The 16,769-nt window shown below is 40.7% G+C and overlaps 2 protein-coding genes across 3 annotated transcripts; one reads left to right on the top strand and one right to left on the bottom strand.

Moving 5' to 3' along the window:
- Positions 1–466: 466 nt before the first annotated feature.
- LOC103356603 (retinal dehydrogenase 1-like) lies at positions 467–9,615 on the bottom strand. Of its 2 annotated transcripts, XM_008280823.1 has the most exons (14): positions 9,555–9,615; positions 8,525–8,697; positions 7,582–7,686; positions 7,147–7,287; positions 6,913–7,042; positions 6,697–6,758; positions 5,107–5,235; positions 4,821–4,934; positions 4,583–4,685; positions 3,873–4,057; positions 3,604–3,768; positions 3,334–3,491; positions 735–809; positions 467–539 (listed from the first exon to the last, which is right to left on the bottom strand). In XM_008280823.1, exons 1-14 carry the CDS (start codon positions 9,613–9,615, stop codon positions 467–469), a joined length of 1,674 nt encoding a protein of 557 aa, XP_008279045.1. The 2 variants fall into 2 exon arrangements, with proteins under 2 accessions (XP_008279045.1, XP_008279046.1); XM_008280824.1 differs by lacking the exons at positions 4,821–4,934; positions 7,582–7,686; positions 8,525–8,697; positions 9,555–9,615 and having other exon boundaries at positions 7,147–7,221.
- A 3,944-nt stretch (positions 9,616–13,559) lies between these two features.
- On the top strand, positions 13,560–15,724 carry LOC103356626 (cytochrome P450 1A1-like; the record flags this gene model as incomplete). The annotated part of the gene is made up of 4 exons (XM_008280849.1): positions 13,560–13,847; positions 13,932–14,549; positions 15,407–15,530; positions 15,635–15,724. Coding segments are annotated over exons 1-4 (1,120 nt in total), but the record flags the coding sequence as incomplete, so codon positions are not given.
- Between the last annotated feature and the right edge of the window lie 1,045 nt (positions 15,725–16,769).

The following is a 16,769-nucleotide window of genomic DNA, read 5'->3' as shown; positions in this document are numbered from 1 at the left end:
GGGATTGATCCTGTTTACTACATTGATATGAGTGTAAGGTTTACTGGTTATCGATACGGGATGCTTTTATTGATTTCATTTTGAAATCCGTGTAAATAATTTGTAAATTGTCTTTCTATTTTTTGTATGATGTCCAATAAAATATTTGATTTCTGACAAAATGCTCTTTAAGTTTTTATATCTGATCAAAAATGGGCTTTTTAAATTCTGAAACAAAAAAGAGACAACGCAATAAAGAACTTACTGTCTTCTAACCTGTACAGTAAAGGAACATGAAAAAATGAAAGTGAGCATTGTAACATTAACAAGATGCTATTAATATAGGGCATTTCTTAGCAGAAAACAGGAATAAACGTTCATGAAGTGACACACAACGGACGACGTCTTCAGAGCATCCAGGTGCCAAATCGTCTGAAGAATTTATGGGATGGATTATAATGGATGGTACAAAGTTAGTCCAACATTATTATGAGTTCTTCTGTGAGATTTTAATGGTGACTGCTTTGACCTCTGTGTACTCCTGAAGAGCGTATTCCCCCCTGAAATAAAACAAACAACGCTGATTATGTAGAGGAAAAAAATCATGTGTTAACTCACATTAAATTACCATTTACGAGTGCAGTTGCAGTGTTACAATTACCAAAGTACTGACCTATATGTAGCTGTGTGTTGGACATAAATACAGCAAGTATAAAAGGCTATTGCCCAAGAGATTATACAACAGTATCACTCACAGTTCCCTTCCATTCCCAGACATCTTGAAGCCACCGAACGGACACTGAGCACTCATGGCATTGTAGCAGTTCACCCTAGAAAAAAAAGCAGCATTAGTTTCACCTCCTTACATAACAATCAAAGGCTGTTTGCCAACGACTTTATCAAAGAAATTCCCCACTTTGTGTTGAAGCAGCAACAGACACATACTTTTTTGCTTGAACTCATCATGTTAAAGCAACGTATGGCTGTAGAATAATGACACCATTGGCCTTTGGTTCCCTAAAAGTCTTGCTTTCATTATGCAATTCTGTCTGCCACGGAGTCTGAAATCTCACGGGAAAGTGAAGGCTCGATTTACGGGTAAAAGAACAACCCGAGTAACTGTGGAAACCCTACCTGGCAAAGGAAAAAGAGCCTCGTTGTTGGAGGAGGCAAAGAGCGCGAAGAGGGAGACTGATAGAAACCGAGGTAAAACAAGACTGAACCTCAGACGGGTATTCACTCAGTCCAAAGAGCTCCGGGACATGAGAGGGTTCAAGTCTGCCATTCAGGTGGTCGTTTTTCTACGAGATCAGCAACTAGTAAAGCCTGACTACTTATTAATACAACCAAGTGTTTTACTCAGCCTTTATCATAACACTGAGAGCAGCCTCTCTATTTCAGATTGGGATTCTTGTGGTTGTTCCTTGCTGTGGACAGCAGCCAGGCTGTGAGTGGTGGCCCTTTGACTAACGCTGCCACTAGCAGCCAGAAAACAAACCGGGAGCTTCTTCCTTTTCTCCTTGTTCCAGTGAACCAGTCTCTTTCAGTGTCTAATATTATTGCAAGCCGTTTTAACATGTAATAACCAAATTTGACAATCTGGAATTAAAAGATATCAACAACATCATTGTGAGGATATTTATAGCGCCATTGTGACCGGTCAAAAACAACAGCTCAGTTTGGATGAGTCAGAACAGTAGTTGCAGAAATCTCAAACATCATCATGATTATTGTGATGCATTATGGTGATCAGGTCAGGCTTCCCATTGGATGTTGAGCCAACAAAGAATCTGAAAAGTGTTAGCGGAAGTAATGGCAACTGTTGGATTTGGATAAGTGTTGTGGGATTCTTTGGAATTGAACAAAAGACAAAACTGATTTTTAGAGTTACATAAAAGACAAACCTCAAGATATGATTAGGAAGGTTCAGTAAATGTGGAAATAAGACTAAAATGTTATATGTAAAAGTTAAGCATAAAGAGATAATGAGAGGAAATTATATCATGTGTAAACAAAACAAAAAGTTATGAATATACTGGACAAACTTATGGAAAAAATAAAATAAAAATGAAAATGAAAATCTACAGAAGCCTGTGACCTGCTGGCAAGCTGGGATACAGCAGGCCTGACACGCATGCCATCTCCCTCGCGCTGCGAGTTCAGATAAGGACACCACAGCCTGGAAATGACCCAGTAAAGATGGTGTCCGGAAAGTCATAAGAAGCCCACCACTGGGGCACTGGGGGGGGGCGTGCAAGCAGGAACCCTGTGTAGCAGCAGAGTCTTAAATTATGCTGTGCTAAGCAGGACATAATGCTGACTATGGACTCTCTGATGGGTATCAAAGAAATCAGGCTGGGGTTTTTCTATGGTAGGAGGGAGTTGGATGAAGTTTGCAAGTATATAAGGACATGTAATACATTGTTAGCCAGCCAAGTCTCGAGATTTTGCTCATGTTTGTTCGTGCAGCCTCTGTTTCGAATAAACAATATTCCCATCAGACTCTGATGACTGTTTGGAGACTTTTTCCTTCTCGTACAACTTTTTTTTGGGACCTGAAGTAAGTGTTTTAATGATGGTACCTGATCATTGCTGGCCCGACCCAGGCAAACTGAGTCACGACATAAGATCATTAGAAAATGCTGTGAAATAAGAAGGAAGGAGTTGTGATTTAAATTTACAAAAACCTCGGCCTCGGCTGACATGGCGTAAAACACCTGTCATATGGGATTATGATTGCGGTGCCATACTATGTTCAAAACCAAGCCGCCTCTTCCTCCTGCTTGCCATAGTTTTTGATGTAACTACAAAATTCTACAAGGTGATTTCACCAAGTTTGTACTCCAATTCAAGATATTTGTAATGACATACTGACTGAGCAGGATTCCAGTTTGAGATACCTACAATATCCTTTTTACTTGTCATAATTCCGGTTCAAGATATTGACAGCATCACTCGGACTCGTTAAAACTTAATTTAATACATCTAAAAATGTAGATATCTTGAATTGAAGGAAACTATAATTATGACTGCTCGGAACTAAACAGTAAATATCTGAAATGTTATTTACAACTCATCATAACTCAGCTGCATTTATTTGTAGTTCACATTGTGGATATCTGCAACAGACCTGTACAGTATTTGTCTGTATTAACAAAACCCCATTCATATAAATTGTAAGTGATGTAATCTGTCCTCAAAAGAATAACTTTGTGCATATCAGAAGTGTTCTTTTTCACTAGGAAGACTAGAACTCGGGATATTTGCAAAACATATCCAGTCTAGCTGCTAAATGTTATAACAGCCATTCTAATATAACTTTAAGGAAGACCTCCAGGAGGATTTAATCCTTACCAGACCATCCCAGCCTGCAGAGCAGACGACACTGTGAGAGCTTTGTTAATGTCATTAGTAAACACTCCTGCTGCCAGGCCGTAGTGTGTGGCGTTTGCTCTCTGGATGACTTCACTGATGCTACGGAAACACATGATCTGCTGCACTGGACCAAAAATCTGACAGAATACAGGATGAAAACAATAGATAAGGAGAAAATGTAGAGCAGGGGTAGACTAAAGACCCAGATCATGTATTTTATCATGTGCACTATCTAGTGGTTTTGAGTACCTCTTCTTTGGCTATGAGCATATCGTCTGTGACATTTGAGAAGACGGTGGGTTGGATGAAAAGTCCGTGCTGACCCCACATGGACCCACCGCACTCCAGCGTGGCCCCCTCCCTCTTCCCGCTTTCTATCAGCTCCATTATCTTATCAAACTGCTTCTGGTCAATCTTCAAAAAAACAGCACACAGTAGCTCACATAATTTCTTCTTTCTTGCAGTTTGGCCCATTAAAAAGTGTATCAGAAGTTGAATAAATACAGTTTACGGTATACCTGTGGTCCCTGATCCACACCTGGCAGGAGTGGGTTTCCCAGGACTTTGGATCTGGCCATTTCTGCACTGCGACGGACGAACTCCTCGTAGATTGGTTCCTCTACAAACACCCTGGATCCAGCCAGACAGCACTGGCCCTGGTTAAAGAACAGACCACTATGGGCCTGCTCCACCGCATATTCTACTGCAAGATACACATGTACGCATAAAGTCTAAAATACTGCACCTAGACTGTTGACAAGAGGTAAGCAGGGTTGCACAAGCATAATATCTTTTTGCTTATAGTGCTCTTTAACACAGTTTAAAAGGTTTTGACCAGCAGTGGAACATAATGTGGAGCTGCATCTAACAATATGTTTGAGCTTCAGCTTCTGCCAATTCTATCAAGCTCACTCCACATTCTGCAGAAGGTTAACAATGTTTAATTTTTTACCAATTTGTCTCCAAACACTGGCTATCCTCCTTTAACAAAAGGTCACATTCGATTTATTGGTTTGTTTGATGCAACTTTAACATTCAGTGTCTTTTATGCACATTGATTGTTCACATTACATTTACATCTTTAGTCATTATAAAGCATCTTACTCTTGTCAACCCATAATGCACAAAGTCACTGAAATTCCATTCAGTGCATGCACACTGTAAGACATAGTGGAGGTGTGAAAAGAACATCACATATAAAAATTGACTGAAAAAAGCACATACTCACAGTCACAGTCCGCAAAGACAATATTTGGGTTTTTCCCACCGAGTTCTAGTGTAACTCGTTTCAAGTTGCTTTCTCCTGCAGCCTTCTGGATGAGTTTCCCAACCTGGCAACCAATAATAACCATGTGAGACACACAGTTACATACCAGTGAGGAGTTTATGTAGATTGGAGCAAATGACACTAAAAAGGTAAAGTTACACCATTCACAAAGACACTTTTTATTGCATTAGATACTAACAGCAGTAGATCCAGTAAAGGCTACTTTGTCTACGTCCATGTGGTGGGAAATGGCACGGCCTGCTGTCTCACCATAACCCGGCACCACGTTCACCACTCCTGGAGGAAACCCAGCCTGAACAGAGAGAGAGAGCCACTATAAATCATCCTCTTTACTGAGACATAATGCTAAAGTAGGCTTTCTAGTTTTACTGCTACACAAGGCCTTGACAATCTCTCAATGCTAGTTTATGGCTTTTGTCCACATGTATATCATTGTTGTGTAGCAGCAGTAATAATCCAAGTACCTCTTTGATGAGTGCAGCCATGTGCAGTGCTGATAATGGGGTCTGTTCTGCAGGTTTGATGACTACAGTGTTCCCACAGCACAGAGCGGGAGCAATCTTCCACGCAAACATCATGACTGGGAAGTTCCACTGTGGAACAAAAAGGTATAAACATAAACATGTTCAAGTTGCAGAAACAGGAGAACCTGGTTACACAAATACTCCTCAGATTTTCATCAAATGGAAAGGAATTCACAAAAACGATAAGATCATGGCATCTATAGAAAGGGTGAAAAGAAAAGGCTAATTGTGTGTTTTGTCTCTTTTTTTTGCCATGTCTATTTTTTAGTTTGTAGGAACATGAAGAGAGACAACTCTACTTTGAAGGCGATGCTAAAGTTTCAGGTTTTTACCTCAAAACTGTTTGTTTTAAATCATTTAAAGTTTATATACTTCCAGATTTCTTGGAATCAATCTTTGTGGTTTATTTTCAATGTACTGAAATAGGCTTTACATTTTAATCACACATAATTGTAAAATTGTATAAAATTACAATTTATTCAAACTTTGCTCATTACAGCTTCTAGTGACTAGAAAGCCCAATATAATAACAATTCTGAACTTCAAGCAACTTCGGGGCATTTTTTGCTTCTGTTGTATTTTTTCCTGACTGTGGCTCATTTTTGACAGCAGTATAAAGTCCTGCACCTCTATGGAAACTGTCTGTGATGCTGTTTTACGCAGTTATAATGCCATAAAACTTTTTGAAAGCCTATCCCAGCTGACTTAGGGCAAAGGCAGGGGACACCACACAGAATGATCCTGGTGCCCTCACAGGGACACAAACTGGCAACCTTCTTGCTGCGAGGCAACAGTGCTAACAACTGCGCCACCTTGCAGCCCTGGAACCAACATGTACAACATTTTTCCAAGTGTTTACAGGTGTTACTAACTGGAAAGAACTATGATTCTACGACCTATTTTTATAGCTGTATCTGACTGTGTCTGTCGTCTGTTCGTGTGTCTGTGAACAGTCTCTAGCTCGAGTGCTAAGGTCTAACAAGCTGATGTTTTACAGGTGAGCTAGGAATGGCCTCTCCTCAGAATGATTTGATTTTGAGGTCAATCACTGCAAGAACAGCTCTGCTAGAGGTCAAAGGTCATCTTGTTCAAAAATGCTGTATCATGGCCAGCAGGAGCAGCCCCCTACTGAGGGCCCTCCAGTTTAAATCTGTTTCCATACTTTTCTCTCTGCTGTAAGTAAGGTACAACCTGCAGTTCAAGTAAAAAGTGACTGTTACTAATGGGTTCACAGTTGTGCCAAGGAACACTTTTTTGCTTTTAGGGAATCTGGTTGAAGCAGTGAGACATGTAAAGTGATTTCGATGTAACATTTCATTTTCAAGCTGAGACTCGGATACTTTTCAGTAGTTAAAGGACCATCGCATTTTTACAGTTTTTGGCTTTTGTAGATGCAAGCAATGAACATTTTTAAGGATAACAAGCCTTTCAAATCTGCTGATGAGTTTTGGGGTTCAGAGGTTAAATAAATGTTTGCTATGTTCTGTATCCAGTTTCAGTATGTTTGTAAAGGATCATTTTTGTACTCACAGGAATAATCTGGCCACATACTCCAATGGGCTCATGTCGTGTGTAGGTAAAATACTCTCCATCTAAAAACATACATACAGTTATTTCATTAGGGTGCTGAATTCACTCTGGGTCTTTTATTATGTTGAAATATATTTGTCAGGCATAAAAATGATAATAATCTGAATATATCACTTAAAGTTGTGAGGAATCCATTGTGAAAAGGTGCCAACTTACCAACAGGGATGGTTTTGCCATGAATTTTGTCTGCCCAGCCACCATAATATCTCAAGGTCTTGATTGTGGCCATCAGATCTACAAAGTACGCCATGAGAAACACTTTGCCACAGTCCAGAGCCTCTAGTGTCTAGGAAGGGAAAACACAGTAACTAGAGTACAAGCACTCTTACTTTACGTTAATAAACCAGTTGTGTGGTTTCATGGGGCATCCTCTATGTGTGTGTAACTCACTGCCAGTAGGAGCCGATCTCTCTCCACTAAGTCAGCAAGTCTGTTAAGTAGACGACCTCGATCTGAGGCGTCCATGCATCTCCACGGTGATCCCGTCTGGAAAGCGGCTCTGGCACTCCTCACTGCCTCGTCCACATCCTCCTGTTAGAGGTTCGAGTAGAGGAAGTCAAAATCAATCCCTGATAACCAGATCACGCCATAAATTTCACAGTCTTTAGAGCTGTACACCTCAGACCTTTGATTTTAACCAACAAAAATCCCCCTAAAAACAACCTTTAAAGGGGCAGAGAGAGAAGAGATGCTTGTTCCAGGATGCAAAACTCAAAACATAAGGTGATGTGGTGAACAAACTCTACTGCTTCTAGTTTTTTGTACTCTTGCTAGTACACTGCTAGTAAACACTCGTGATTTATTGGTGATATATAATGTACTCACTGAGTCAGCCTCCTCCACTTCACATAGCAGCTCCCCTGTGGTGGGATTGTACACAGGAATCTTTCGGCCGCTGCATGACTCACGCCAGTCATTATTGATGAACAACTGAGGGACCAGAGCAGAAAAACTCACAGAAACAGTACAGTATTATCTCCCCCACTTGTTGTCTAAAAGCACATCAAAGACGGTCTGAAACACATGGTGCGGTGCATCAGCTCCTCTCAGCCAGATTAAACTAATAACAGGCTCCTTGTTATTTAGCAGGAGCTGTTTTGTCTCCTCTGATTCTTTTTACGAGATGCATCTGCATGCCTTTCCAGGTAATTACTGTTCCTAACTGATCCTGTGGTCCAATGAACGGTTTCCTTTATTCTTGTTTCATTTCATTAAAACCGCATTTCTGTTCTCCTGTAATTACAAGCAGAAACACCATATTTAAGTTTCATTTTGGACACAAACCATAGATGCTAAATTGCTACGTCACTGGTGCATGATACCATATTGAAGGGTAGCTGAGCTTGTTATCAACAGGCTGGTGTGATCAAATACAGACCAGATGACAAAAACTGACAATCTGCCCAGCTAGAATGATTTTGCCCAACAGGAAGCATGAAACATTTTAGGATGAGGATAAAAGACACATATCGAAACCATCACACAGCTGATTTGTTTGGGTTTTTCTGTTTTAGAGTCCTTGACTACCTGCTGTAAAACATCTCCACAGATCACTGTGAGGTACATTTTTCTTTAAAAATCAAAACCTGCATTAACAGGGATTGATTTGGATATTTTAATCAGCTTCCTACATCTGATTGTCTCATTGTAAAACTTTGTGGAATTCTGCATACCAGTGATTCTTGTTTTGAGCTCAATTGTCCTCTGGGAACAAAGAAATCTGAACTAAACTGGAGCTCATGTATCAGCTCTGATTGCTGCAGCTCACCTTCGTGTAAAGAATCTGGGGGTCTGGGATTGGAGTGGGCAGGGCCTTCGTCTTTGATCCATCGACACGCTGTGATCTGTGCTCCTGGTTTGGACCCTGGTGGTTACACCCGTTACCAGCCTGCTGTTCATGGCCATTGCTCGCTTGAGAGTTCATGTTGGCATGTTTTACCTCTGCAAAACAGAAATGGAAACTAGTGTTACTCTAACTCCCCTGTATGCATACTTTGTGTTTAGCAATGCATTTGTACATGATTGTGAAAGTTACCATATGGATCACTGAGTGAGAATAGGTCTTTCGTGTAACCCTGCGCATAAGATCTCATCCCAGCCCAGTGGAGTAAACAGAAACTGTGCCAAATGAGATACTGGCATTGTCAGCAGGGTAACACCACACGGTCAGGGGTCACGAGTGGCACCGCAAAGTCGGGCTGGCTCTGAACAGAGGACCGGACCTCATTTAGAGAACAGATTTGGAAGATGCAGGCCAGGACAAAAATACTACAAGAGGCGTGCTCCATCACATTTGCTGGAAAGCAGGAACCATTTTAAATGACTCCTTTTGAAAAAAAAAAGATGCTGCCACTGAAGGGCCTATCCTTACAAGACATTCAAATTACTGGAAAGCATTTATCATGAACTGGCTCAGTAATATTTCATCTTATATTCAAACAAAAACTGACAACTACATGTAATCCCACATAACACATAGAAATACACAGCAAATGTTAACATTTTAGGATATAGAAAACGTTCATTAACATTGCATGTAATTTTTGTATTTAAAGCTGAGGTGACAACTGATTAGAAGATGTTTGCTGCTATTTTAAGCATTTTTAATTATTTGAGTTTTTGTTTAAGAACACTTTTTAAACGTGCATTTCGCAGAACAAGCACTTAGAGAACATAGAAAATGAGCTCCTTCTCCTGTATTTAAAAACAGCTGCAGTGTTTTTATTGCTACTAGAAAGCACAAACTGTCCGCTTGCAGGACTTTACAACATTTCATGAGTCTAAAAAGTTTTTGTTACCTGTGAGTGATGCTGAAGAGGCGCCTCCGCTCTGCTGGATTCTCACTCCGCTCACAGACATGCTGCAGCTGCTCTCCATCCGCCTCCTCTCCGCTGCTTTATATACCTGCAGCTCTCAGCGCTGCAGACCGGAACAGCACCGGAGCACCGGGAGTCCTGCTCGGTACTCGGAGGGTCCCCCGTACACGTGTTGATCGCTGCTCGGACTCAACCAATCACAGCGCAACGCACGTGTCCCTCGATTCAGGCGCGCGCACCCACTCGGTTGACATGACAACGGAGGGAAGGATGAAGTTTTTACACAAGAGAGGAAAAGAAAAAAGTTTGTTTTTCAAAAACTTTTTGATGCGTAATGAGCTGTCAGAAGTCAGAAATAATTGCAGCTTTCAATTCCAATTACCTTTTCATGGATGGTAGTGGCCTTGTTCATCTTTACATAGCATTTAGATTTTACTGGTTTAAAGTAGTAAAAAAGTGATATGCTGATGTAACATTCTGACAGTAGATTAGAAATATATGTGTTTTTATCAGAATATACAAAAACCCCTTGGAGGGTTATCCATTATTTGAACAACACCCAAAAAAACACAAATACAGTTGAAACCAGAAGTTTACATACACTCTATAAAAAGACACATAACGTGTTTCCCCCCTCACTATTTGACATTAAATGGGACTAAACTTTTCTGGTTTTAGGTCAGTTAGGTCAGATTACCAAAATTATTTCTATTTGATAAACGCCAGAATAATGATAGAGAGAAATATTTTGGGGAGTTTTTTTCTTCCTTCAAAGTTAGAAGTTTACATACATTTCCTCAGTTTTGGTAGCATTGCCTTTAAAATACACGTTTGCCTCCAATTAACTCAAATTTTGTCAATTAACCTATCAAAAGCTTCCAAAGTCATGACATCATCATTATCTGGTATAGTAACATTAGTGTGTGTAAACTTTTGACTTTGAAGAACGTAATAAAAAATAAAAAATTATCTCTCTTATTATTCTGGCATTTAACAAATAGATATAAATTTGGTAATCCTAACTGACCTAAACAGGAAAAGTTTAGTCTGATTTAATGTCAGAGAGAGAAGAAAAAAATAGAAAGAGTTAATCAGGCCTTTAAGTGTACGATAGTCTAATATTGAATGAGAAAAGTTAATCTCTGAGAGCCTTACTGTATTACATTCCATTCTATTTAGAATATTCACCTGCTGCCTGAATTGAGTCTTTCCTTTACATAAATTAAGACCAAAAAAGAACAAATTAAATTGAAAATCAATGAAATTAGGAGTTTTTAGGCTCGGTTTAATAATTTTCTGTACACAAGCATTTCCAACGGTTGCAACTCTGATGTCAACAAACAACAAAAATGTAGAAACCTCATAAAGACAGAGCTGCTGTATTGAATTTCACAAATGTGCCTCATAAAATGGCCAGTGAGTGCATATTTACTTGATGGAGTACTTCCTCTACCACTGTTGCTCAGCTGTCATTTGTACAATATGTGTTTCAAGCGGATTTACTTTAAGTAACTAAGATGATGGATTTTCAGGTTTTTAATTCTCCGTGTAAGTTAAATCATATCTCTATTTTTTGTTCCCTGTAGAAACAGTAATCATCAAATTATCAATGCACTGTTGAAAACACAAACCCTAATATTATACTTTCAGTATATAACAAATGAACCTTTTACAGTTCAAACCGATCCAAACACAAGTGGCTTTCAGTCAAGTCCTAATGTCTGGACTTTGCCAGCTTTGCAGTGATGGCCACTTGTATTCCCTCTATCATCAATGAATCAGTTCAGCTGAACTGCCTGAATAAGCCTGTCTCCACGGCAGCAAACATAATTGGGAAGATGTTTGCTTTGATAACGGGCCTCCCACTGTTTCGCTGTCTCCCAGGAACAATGTGATCACATAACTTTGTCTGGTGCGCCTATTTTGATTAGTCTGGAAATACACACATCCTTTTGAGAATTATCCCCTGGGACAACACAACCTCTGTAATTAACCCTCGTTAAGCAATTGAAAAGATCAGTAGAAATGAATTTAGGGAGTGTTGCAGAGCATAGTGGAATCCATCTTCCCATACTAATGCATGCCGCTCTATTTTGTCATGCAGTTCATTTGAAGCAGAAGGAGCTCATTCAAATTCTGTTCGTGCAAAGGTTTTGCATCTCAGAGACATAATTATAGTGAGCTGAAAAGTGTTATGAATTTTGATCTACACGCTGTCTAAGATGTACAAGCAGTCTGTTTAGTTTACCCACATGTTGAGCATTGTGTTCACTCAAGTGTTTTGAGATGTGCGTGTCTGGTCTGTAACTCTGGTCCATTAATAATTGAATATAAGCAACAAATTCTCCTTCTAGACACTTCGCCATGTAATCTGGCTCCACAGAGTCAGTGTGTCTCTGCCAGAGCTAATGACAAGACCGACCCGATTCCGCATGGAGAGGATGTGGACCACCAGGTCAAAGGACCCGTCGCTCGACCTGACAGCACCGGGTGTCCCACAGTTGAGCTTGAGCTAAATTGACAGTTTGATGGAGAGTGTAAAAGAAAGGAGAATGAGTGGAATGAGAGACAGACACAGAAGTGGGGAGAAAGATGTAAGGCAGTCATGGGTGAAAAAAAAGAGGAAATGAGGGATGAAGGCCCAAGGAACAGAGTGAGGAGTGAAAGGGAAGAAACAAGATGTACAAATGTCTTTAATAATCAAATTAGAGGCCGCAAGATAAAAGTTAGAAATGACAAAACATAAAAATGAAAGGAGAATGAAAGACAAACATGTTGTATTTGTCAGGTATTAAACTATTATATTGGCATCAGGTGACTTTGCTGTTGGTAGACAAGTCCACACAAATATCAGTCGTTCCTTGGCAGGTGTTTTACTGCAATTATAACAAAAGTTTGAGCTTAGTTGGCATTAGTATAACTATATGCACCTAAAAGGCGTGAGATGCAGTGATTTGGGGGATGCACGTCATTGATAAACCATAGCATCCTGAGAACACAACCACAGCCAAAACATTGAGTGTGTCTAAACAGACGGACAGCGCTCTCTTGTGACACATTATAGATATTACACTAAACAATTCCAAACTTCAGTGAACCAGTACCCAGATCTTCCCTTGAGCAAACATACTAATATCACAAGGTGTTCTTTCTGTGCAAGCAAAAGCCCTAAATTTAACTACTATTTATGCTTAAGGTGTTAAAACTGACGTAAGAAAGACATTTAATCATATATTTTAATGAAGAATAGGCTTCTTCCATAACAGAAAAGCAAAATACATTCAAATATAGGCTAAAAAAAAAATCACAAAAAATGTACTTGCACATGTTATACCCTCCCATACAATGTATTAATCAGTGGATGGTCATGGCAATAGAGGGACAATCTTTGTTTCATTCATTTATTCATTTCCCATTTCTGCATATTTTGAAACACAATTCACAACACATGACCCCTTTAAAATACATGTTCAGACTACGATCTGCAACAAACAACCTGCCGCTTTGTTGGGACAGTAAGAACTAGAAAGGAGGGGCCCATGAGCATGGTTCCGGTTTGCGGTCAAATGGGCCGATGCAGGCACTGGCTGGCTGGGTCGGACTCGTTCTCCACTCTGAGCCAAGTTTGTCGCCATGTGCGCCTCTCTATTGTGAGCAGGCAGCAGCTCCCTCTGCAGGGGGCCCGGCGACCGCTTAGAGGGACGTCCTGCACTGTGAGGTATCCTCATCAACAAGGTCCCGAAGATCAGACCTGAAGTTTCTGCCTGCTGGTCTCTGCTCTCTGTTGTCCAGGTTGGGCTCTACACTGGTATACACCAAAGTTACAGAGGACACTGTATGGTGAGTTTTACTATGGAGAATATCTGCCTTTTGTTGTTTACTCTTTGAAGCCTACAGTACTAGTCACAATTTCTTAATTTTGACTCTGATAACTTCTTTTTTCAGACTTTTTATTTCTCTCGCTCTTTCAGTATTTGCACTTGCAACATGAGCCTGATCCTGTTTGGGACTCTGCCCATCAAGAACCCTTGTGCCTCTCTGTCCAGTGTCACCGTTGCTCTCTGTGTTTTCGCCTTCCTCCTGATGGCCCTCAGGGGCAGAAAGAGCCACAGGTCCTTCCTCCACCTCCACCGTGACTCCCAGCTGGACCACACAAAATACCCCCCTCCTCCTGGCCCCACACCGTGGCCCCTTGTCGGGAATCTGCTCCAAATGGGGGACCAGATTCATCTTTCTCTCACGTGTTTGAGGCTCCAGTATGGGGATGTTTTCAAGGTATGAAAAGCTTTTTTTTTTTTTTTTTAGATGATTCCAGCAAACATTTGCTTCTGTATTCAGTTGTTTATCTCCTCACTGCAGATGCGTCTGGGCTCTCTGAGTGTTGTCGTCCTGAGTGGGTACACCACCATCAGGCAGGCTCTGGTTCGGCAGGGGGAAGCTTTCGCCGGGCGGCCTGACCTTTTTACTTTCTCTGCTGTGGCCAATGGGACCAGTATGACCTTCAGTGAGAAGTACGGAACAGCGTGGCTGCTCCATAAAAAGCTCTGTAAGAACGCTCTCAGGTCTTTCTCCCAGGCTGAGCCCAGAGGATCCGGTGCCACCTGCCTTCTGGAGGAGCATGTATGCGCCGAGGCCGCTGAGATGGTGGAGGTGATTCGTGAACAAGCTGCTAAAGGGCAAATGGATCATGATGTAACAGGTATAGATCCAGTGACGCCCCTGGTGACCTCAGTGGCAAATGTGGTCTGTGCCCTGTGTTTTGGGAAAAGGTATGACTACAACGACAAGGAGTTTCTCACGATCGTTCACATCAACAACGAGGTCCTGAGGATCTTTGCAGCAGGAAACCTGGCTGACTTCTTCCCAGTGTTTCGCTACTTTCCAAGTCCATCTCTGAGGAAGATGGTCCAGCACATTCGCAGAATGAATGGATTTATGGAGCGGAGCATTGAGGAACACATCAATACCTTTGATAAGGTTTGTAAATACATGTGTAGACAACGATTCAGTTTGAATGGAAAAAATTCTAAAGTTATTACTGATACATTGCCATCAAAACCATTGTTGTTATGCGGGATGGGACCGTCTTTGTTTGTTTGCACTTTATACATTGGCTGTTTTAGTTGGACTCCATACACTGAAACTTGGGATTTGATTTTACAGTCACACCAGTAATTGATGTCTGTCAAGAGAAATAAAGCAGAAGAACAATTTACAATTAAAGCTTTTTCAATCCATAGTGGATATTTAACCTAAAGAGACTAAAATTCTGCCAACCAAGACCATACCACAACAAAGATTTGTTAAAAACTATAATTTATTAATCACTGTTTTGATTAATATTGTATTACCCAAAGCCCACATTTTGTACAGCAACCACAAAATCAAAAATAGATATTTTCACCAAAGGCTTACGCTGTAGATGGCGTGTCTGTAGTGTTGTTTTCTTTAGATCTACCCCACTAATTTGCTTTCCACCATTTCATCTGACATTGCACCCATACAGTAGTAGCTGTGAGTGTAACTGTAGCCAAAAAAATAACAAACAAGTTCCCTGGGACGGACCTTTGTTCTTGTGCAGAGTGGCTAAAATGTTCGCACGCACTCTAATTAGGAATTAGCATCCCACTGGAAGACACGCGTCGTACCATAACTGATTACTGCCCCTTCCCTAATTATTGCTTTAAAATTTTTAACCTATTTTTTCCATATTCAACAATCACACTGTGTTTGACAAAGATAGCTTGATTTTTCAGCAGTGACAATGGCAATGACCTGAGAAGACAGCAGCACTGTTAACTTTCCTGTCATATTGTATGTGTGCCTGGTTGCAGAACTGTATCCGGGACATTACAGATGCTCTGATTGCACTTTGTGAAGACAGAGAAGAAAACAAGGACACATCGGTGCTCTCCAACTCTCAGATCATTCACACCGTCATAGACATCTTTGGAGCTGGTTAGACAAATTTCACATATTTTCATTGTGTTGGTGGTGTCACTGTTCATAGTGATGAAAGCTTTCTTTTTACTGCATTTGTTTGTGTTTGTGATTTTCTAAAGGATTTGACACCATAATTGCTGGATTGCAGTGGAGCCTGTTGTACCTCATCAAGTTTCCTGCCATCCAGGACAGAATACACCAGGAGATAGGTATTGTTTCATGACCGAACATCTGTACCATGTTTCAGGTTGTGCTAGAAAGTGACCAGGAGGGAATTTTAACTGGCAAATTCACTGCTTACAAAGAACTACTGCGTGCATCTTAGTAAAAGAAAGAGAGTTCATGCTATACTAACGAGTGAGGGCCTTCCCAGTACCATTTATGGTGCTGTTCATGGTGCTGGACAGGCGTCATGAAAGGCTCATACTTGTTGTGTTTCTCATAGTCCAAAAATAGAAGGTTGCTCATTCATGATTACAAGTTAATCGAGCTGCAATTTCATTGCAGCTCGTGGTTTATTGCTGACAGAGCAAAACTACCAACTTTACAGTTTTTAGATGTCACCTCACAAACAGTACATCTTAATATTTGAAAAGTTAAATCAATAGATCAAAACTGAATTTTTGTACCAAAAAAGACTCAGAAAGTTGACACAAACAGGCGAAAATGCATTTGTCTATAGCAAATAAATACTTCTTATACAGGGGTGGCAGGGTAGACATCACAGACACCCTGTGACGTCTGCAGTATCAAAATTTCAGGCAGAAGCAACATAACAAAAGCCCAATAATGGCCAGCCCGAGCGTCCTTCCCGGACAGACAGAATCCAACGGCCACCAGAGGAACTCACAAAAGATCAGTCCAATTTGCTGACGCCAGAGGTACTTTTGAAGTGGGCTAACAGAGCTGGTGCTGTCTGTTCTGAGGCACGTTGCATTTTCACAGAGACAGAAAGAGAGAGAGAGAGAGAGAGAGAGAGAGAGAGAGAGAGAGAGAGGCAGACAGAGGAAGCGAGAGAGAGATACTAAGAGGAGACAGGATGAGTCAGAACGAGAGAGGGGTTAGAGAGTTCCAGGGAGACACAAAGGCCATAACACGCAAGGCATTCAACACACATAGTTTAACATTCTTTACTTCCTCATCACTTAAATTAAATTTGCATTAATACAATTAACTGATCAAGAAGCTTTAATTGTATTTACAGCAGGCCATCGATTTACCAGCAACCTTGTTATGATGGAAGCAGTGACAAAG

This window comes from Stegastes partitus, unplaced genomic scaffold, assembly GCF_000690725.1.
Source record: "Stegastes partitus isolate 25-593 unplaced genomic scaffold, Stegastes_partitus-1.0.2 Scaffold211, whole genome shotgun sequence".
Taxonomy (NCBI): Eukaryota; Metazoa; Chordata; class Actinopteri; family Pomacentridae; genus Stegastes; species Stegastes partitus.
Note: the sequence above shows the minus strand (reverse complement) of the source record. Positions and strands in the feature narration are given on the sequence as shown.

What these genes read in the sequence shown, in the direction of transcription:
- LOC103356603 (XM_008280823.1), bottom strand. Translation starts at nt 9,615, where the DNA reads ATGTCTGTGAGCGGAGTGAGAATCCAGCAGAGCGGAGGCGCCTCTTCA. An exon ending in CCCAGATTCTTTACACGAAG is followed by an intron (nt 7,687 to 8,524) that starts GTGAGCTGCAGC and finishes CTGGTCCCTCAG; the next exon opens with TTGTTCATCAATAATGACTG. An exon ending in CCTTTACTGGATCTACTGCT is followed by an intron (nt 4,686 to 4,820) that starts GTTAGTATCTAA and finishes ATTGGTTGCCAG; the next exon opens with GTTGGGAAACTCATCCAGAA.